Consider the following 6047-nt stretch of genomic DNA (forward strand, 5'->3'; position numbering starts at 1 on the left):
TGTTTAGTTTTGTATATCTTTATTGTTGTTGGGATATAATTTTAATATTATTATGACTAATTAATTATTTTATGGAAGTATGGATTTTCTTATAAATTATTGGTTTGAATATTGATTATAAGATATTTTATCATAAATCTAGTTGTGATTGTAAATAATTTATATAGTCATTCTTGCATTTTATTATATTTGGAATTATATTAATTTGATCAAAATATAGGTCAAGGCAATCTATTTATGCGAAATAAGTTGAAATAGATTTAAATGGATTAAAAAAGCAATATTTAGATTAAACTAATAAAAATTAATTATCAAACAATTCTTTTGCAGGCCGAGTCGTTATTTATTATCCTCGTTTTATTTTAGGTTATATCCCATTTAGGTTTTAGGGTATAATCCGTGTTTAATTTTAGGTTATATCCAAGTTGATTTGTTTAATTTAGTAATCATGACTTGACACGAATACGACTATAAATCCGATTTTTTACCCATATTGTACTATTTTTTATTATATAAAAGAATATTGCCTTTTGGGAAACAAACATTGGAATATGAAAAGAAAACGAAAGTATAGAAAGGAGAACAATAATAGAATTAATATATATTTTATAACCTCAACTTTCTGTTTACAACAAAGAATAATGAAACCCTCAATGAATCAAAATTGGAAGGAAAAAAAACATATTTGGCCCATTTAAGCCATCTAAAAAATGAATCAATAAATTGTGAGGAAGAAAATAAATTGATATTAAAATCATGAAGGGGAATAAAAAAAGAGTTAGCCCCTTTGTCCCCTCATTTGCTGGAAATGTTGTTACTAGAAGTGCCCTTGAGCCATTCCCCTTCGATGAATTGGCTTAGTTAGCTGCAGGAATAGGGGTCCGGGGACTCATTGGGAGTCCCATGGATGCAAGCCTGGGGGACATCCTAACCTTTGGGCTGGGCCGTGGGGAAGGAATTGGACCGTATTTGTGGAGAGGTCCTGATGGCAGCTTTGGTGATAGGTTAACTTGTTCCAATGCTCTCGATTGTAACTCTGTAGGGTAGTCCCGGACGCACCCAATTCGGGGTCCAAGCCCTGTCGTCCATTTGCAAGACAAGGGCTTGGCTGAGGCGAAAACTGGTGGCACACCCACGTTAGCATTCTTATTTGCGGCTATGATTCTAATCTCCTCTCGGGCCATTGTCTTTGAATCCTCTGATTGCATAGATTTAGCACGCCCCATAAATGATTCTGGGTTTGGCTCTTCACCAGTGACCTTAAATGATACACTGTCATCATCGATTGCAAATCTCTGGAGATGAAAATTGTAGAGATCAGAATCAGCCTTTTAATTTGAAACATTGGTTCAAAGTTATATATATGTGTGTATATATATATATCATAATTTATGTATTTGTTGAGGTTAAAGGCAAAGAAATTATTAAATTAAGAATATGTACCTTCACATTGGTGAGATCTACTTGGTTCTCTTCAAGAAAGGTAATGAATTCCCTGAAGTTCTCTTCTGTAGGGTGATAATGACCACTGTATGGCCAAATAGCCTGAAATATTACGTTAAATGGTTAAAGTTAGATATGTACATAGAAGTTCAATAAGCTGTTAACAAATACAGACATGCATGCATGAAAATTGTACCTCAAGAACCCCATCGTGGGCCACTAATCTTCCAGCTGCTGTTGTGGCACCCCCGGAAAGAAAGCTCGAATGTTGAAACACACCTTTCTTCTTCTGACCCACATACAAAGCTCTTGTTGTACTGAGAACGAATATCCACTTAGAACCCTCCACGGTTTCCAGGAGCAGTCCACTTTGTCTGTAAACAAGCTTCCCATTTTCAACTATTATTTCATATGCTTCCCTTTCATTCTGAAATGCCAACATCAAAAAGGATATTGTAAGTATACATGAGTGACATATTTTGTTTGATTTGACATATATATGCGTTAGAGAATGAAACTACAGTTTGGTTTAGAAATAGAACTTACTGGTCCAAGATACTTGATACATTGGCGTTGCAGAACAGTCCTCAGGCATTTCTCTAGGTTTATTTCTTTTCCATCTCCAACATCCAGCCTTCATTTCATAAATCAGCATGTTAATAGAATCAATTAAGGCATAAGATTCCAAATCTCTCTATTATTTCCAACAGTCAGGCATCAACCAAACAGAGTAAACAAAGGAAGGGGTTTCTAAAAGAACTACTTACCAATAGAAGAATGGTTGAGTGCTCTCACTTTTAAACCAGACATCATAGTACAAGTGGAGGTTGTGCCCATACCTATGGCGCGGGTCAATCTGCAGAAAAGATAAAAACAAAAGGAGTCTGATTAGACCACTGGCTCTACTAGCAAAGTTTCCGAGTTAGCTTATGTCATGGACCCATAGGGCAAGTTCAAGTCAACTTTGATAACAATAATGTACCCAAGTTGCAATGAAACTTTACCATTTTGATATTGATTTATAGAAAATTCTATATACCATAATACCATTTTGAGGCATATTTATTACTACTAAATGATCATTTATTATATATTTTTTATTATTAAATAATGATAAATGCACCACATCATATATAGTGTGATGCAAGTAGAATTGTTATATAGTTGAGAACTTACAGCTTCAAGCCAGTGCTGCAGAGCTAGTTTTTGAGCTTTCTCGTCTTTGGACAAGCCCTTTCCAACCTATAATCAGTAATTCTTCTTAATCAATATCCTAAAATGATCCAATAGATCAAGAAGATATAAAATCATGTTATGCAGAAGCTTGGGATTTTAGAGGTGTATAAGCACCTTGGCTGCTCTTGTCCTTGCCCTCGCCCACCGCGAAACAGCAGTTTCCGTTTTCTCAACATTGAAGAATGACACAGAACTACGCCTTAGAGCAGCAAAGTCCAATGCTTTCCACCTACATTATATGAAGCAATCGATTAATCAAACCAAGCTCTCAAAACTCAGGATCAAAGAAACATCCAAATTCACATGTTTAGATAACGCTGAGATAGACTAACCATAGCTCTTCCACAACCACTGCACAATCTGCAAGGTTTCTTCGAGTCCTGTAACTTTTGTAGACTTTTTGGAGCTTAACCGCAGCAGCATCAAGCTCACTTTTGGGTCTCGGAGAAAAAAATACTGCCTGTTCTGGCAGAGAAAGTGTTGGAATTGGGTTATGTTTCAATCCATTGCAGTTAGTACCTATGTTCTCCTTTTCTTGAGCAAGACTCTTGAATGAAAGACCAGTTTCGAGAACAACATTTTCGGGTTTGCAATCGCTTAAGCGGCTTAAATGATTACTTCTCGTATTATTACAACAACCCGACAGGCTCAAGGTTTCTGAATCAGTTTTCTTAAAGCTGTCTGTTCTCAAAGTCGCACGTCCACCTTTGGGGCTCAAACCGATGTTGTAGGCCAAACCCATAGATTTAGAAGCACCACGAAACTCAATATGTTGGAAGGAAAATGAACGCCTGCCCAAAATGATTAAGACATTCATATTAGCCACCAGGGAATGAGATTATACAAAATAGAAAAATAGTAGAAGGAATCATGTTCATGCCTCAGGAAGGCAGAGAGAGAGAGAAGAAACAGACTCTGAAGAAAAGAGGCAAAACTGCTGCTCTTGTACCATCAAAAGCACAACAGCACCAAAAACAAAAAACAAATATGAAAATCCACTATGAAGAGTAATGATAACTTACCAGCAAAATATGTTTCAAAGATGTCCTTGTTCTTTCAGTCCCAACGGAATTCTAAATGGATGAATCAACCAACAACCCACCCTACGTACAAGCTAGATGAGTATGACTCGAGTCTTAACAAGTTAAGGTTGCCTGGCTTGGCTTATATATACGTTAAAAAGGAAACATGATTTCCAGTAGTTGACCTTCAAACAACGCGTTTATAATTAGAAAAAAGAAGCTAATTTGGTTCAAAACCACGAGTGGTTGATTTGATGAATTCAAAGATTGGCATTCTGGGTACGCTTTTGAAGGTGGGAAACTCTTTTATAAAGGGTCGTGTAACGTGTTCCCATTTCCCCAGAGTACGGACCATAGCGCCAACATATGAGTTATGAAGATGGAGATTGACGGTCAAAGAAAGTAACCCTAGCGGGCTTCCATGAAAAAACACGAATCTCCAGGACTTGGGATTTCGTTTTGTGTGTATTTCATTAGCGGTCAACAAGTCTTTGGTAATGGCTTTGGTCACGCACGCACGCGCCTGTTGGAACTTCCGCGGCTTTTTGTTGCAACCTGCGTTTCTGCGTGTTTTCTCACATATCTTTATGGACCTTTCTTTCAGCAGAGACACAGACAGAGACAGAGTTTACTATAGTGTCTCTTGACTCTTCCGTTCCTGCACAGTGAAATGTGCATTATCTTGAATCTTGATGTGCCATCCCCATCTTCCCATGCAATTATTAATTTTTTTAATACAAAACATAATAAATAATTTAAAATATTTAAATATTAAAATAAAAATTATATTGTAATAATATTTTATTCAACTTTTAATAAAATATCTCGTACCATTTTATAATCCAACTAGACCAAAAATATTGTTTAAAGAGTTGTATACTCAAAAATTTTTATAGTTTTTATATAAAAATTATAGAAATATAAAATATTTTGTAAGTTTTAAATTTTCAACTAATAATTATAATTTTTTAAGCTTGCAAACAAAATATAAAAAAATAATATTAAAACATTTTTTTTAATTTTATAATATTTTTACTTAACTTCTCTCATTTTTTCAAAACTTAATAAAATATTTTATTCAAATCATTTCATTATCATTCACAAATCATTTTATTATTGTTAACAAAATTCTCATCTCAGTGATCTCATTATTCAAATATGCCTTACATTTTTTTAGATATTTTCAAAACTTTTCATAATTTTCTTTTAAAACATCATTCAAACAAAACGCTTTTCAATTTCAAATTTTTAATTTTTTTTTTCATATAATCAATACTTAATCATTATCTAAACATAAAATCCAACACAACTTTATTAAAATTTCAAATAAAATATAAAAAGCAATACAAAATTTTCAAATTTCGAAATAAAAATTATATTCAAATAATTTTTATAACTTTATAATATTTTTACTCAATGTTTTTCTCTCATTTATCAAAATTTAATAAAACATTTTAACTCAAACTATTTAACTATCATTTAAAAAATTTTAAAATATTATAAATTTCCAAAATAACCTAATTAATCGAGAATTGAAGAGGTTTTGGAAAGCAGGAAAATCCATTATAGCCTAAGACCATGAGAATATCAGTGGGAGAAGATGTTCCCTTCTGCATAATATTTTCAGGGTCAAACAAATGAACGTGGATTTGTCAAAAATCGAGACCATCTATGCGTGTTTGATTTGATTGGCCTTTCCGTTTATGATTTTTTCCCGTTTGCTTTTCAAACTTGACTTTTCGTCTAAATCAGATTAGACTGAAATACATTGGTGACTTTGATTTAGAAAAGATAATTCATATAAGTGGGATAGACTTTATTTACTTCTCTTTTGTCAAGTATAAACCAAAACAAAAATATAAATTATACAACAAGAAATACCAAAATAATTACTTAAAATATATACGAAATTAACAAAGTAAAATAATATAAAAAAATAAGACCATAAATATTACACTCCAATCTATCTCAAAAAGCATTGAATTTATATGCTGCATGAAATGGTGCTAATGTTATTGAAAGGAGAAATGATAGTTATAATTGTAATTATACAAATGACGTATAATTATTTAAAAAAATAAAATAAATATGAGACTCACATGAAGAAAAAATTAATTTTTTAATAATAAACTATATTATTTTTCAAAACGATTGTACGGTATTTATATACTTTATAACTATACGTAGCATTATTAAACAAATACGTAATTATAATGTATTTAATAGTCGTGTCAATTTTTTAAATAAATTAAAATAAAATTTTATTTAGAGAAGAGCAATTGTTAAAGTGCTGATGTATAATATATGTGTTTTATTTAGAAATGTGGGAGTGGAGTCGTCCACGTG

General features: G+C 32.5%; 1 protein-coding gene across 2 annotated transcripts; it reads right to left on the reverse strand.

Moving 5' to 3' along the window:
- Positions 1–577: 577 nt before the first annotated feature.
- On the reverse strand, positions 578–4048 carry LOC122306673 (IQ domain-containing protein IQM1-like). Of its 2 annotated transcripts, none has more exons than XM_043119135.1 (9): positions 3701–4048; positions 3012–3491; positions 2794–2908; positions 2620–2685; positions 2211–2299; positions 1990–2077; positions 1640–1870; positions 1444–1545; positions 578–1295 (listed from the first exon to the last, which is right to left on the reverse strand). In XM_043119135.1, exons 2-9 carry the CDS (start codon positions 3419–3421, stop codon positions 858–860), a joined length of 1539 nt encoding a protein of 512 aa, XP_042975069.1. In that variant the 5' UTR covers positions 3422–3491; positions 3701–4048; the 3' UTR covers positions 578–857. The 2 variants fall into 2 exon arrangements, with proteins under 2 accessions (XP_042975069.1, XP_042975070.1); XM_043119136.1 differs by having other exon boundaries at positions 3012–3470; positions 3702–4047.
- Positions 4049–6047: the final 1999 nt, after the last annotated feature.

This window comes from Carya illinoinensis, chromosome 4, assembly GCF_018687715.1.
Source record: "Carya illinoinensis cultivar Pawnee chromosome 4, C.illinoinensisPawnee_v1, whole genome shotgun sequence".
Taxonomy (NCBI): domain Eukaryota; kingdom Viridiplantae; phylum Streptophyta; class Magnoliopsida; order Fagales; family Juglandaceae; genus Carya; species Carya illinoinensis.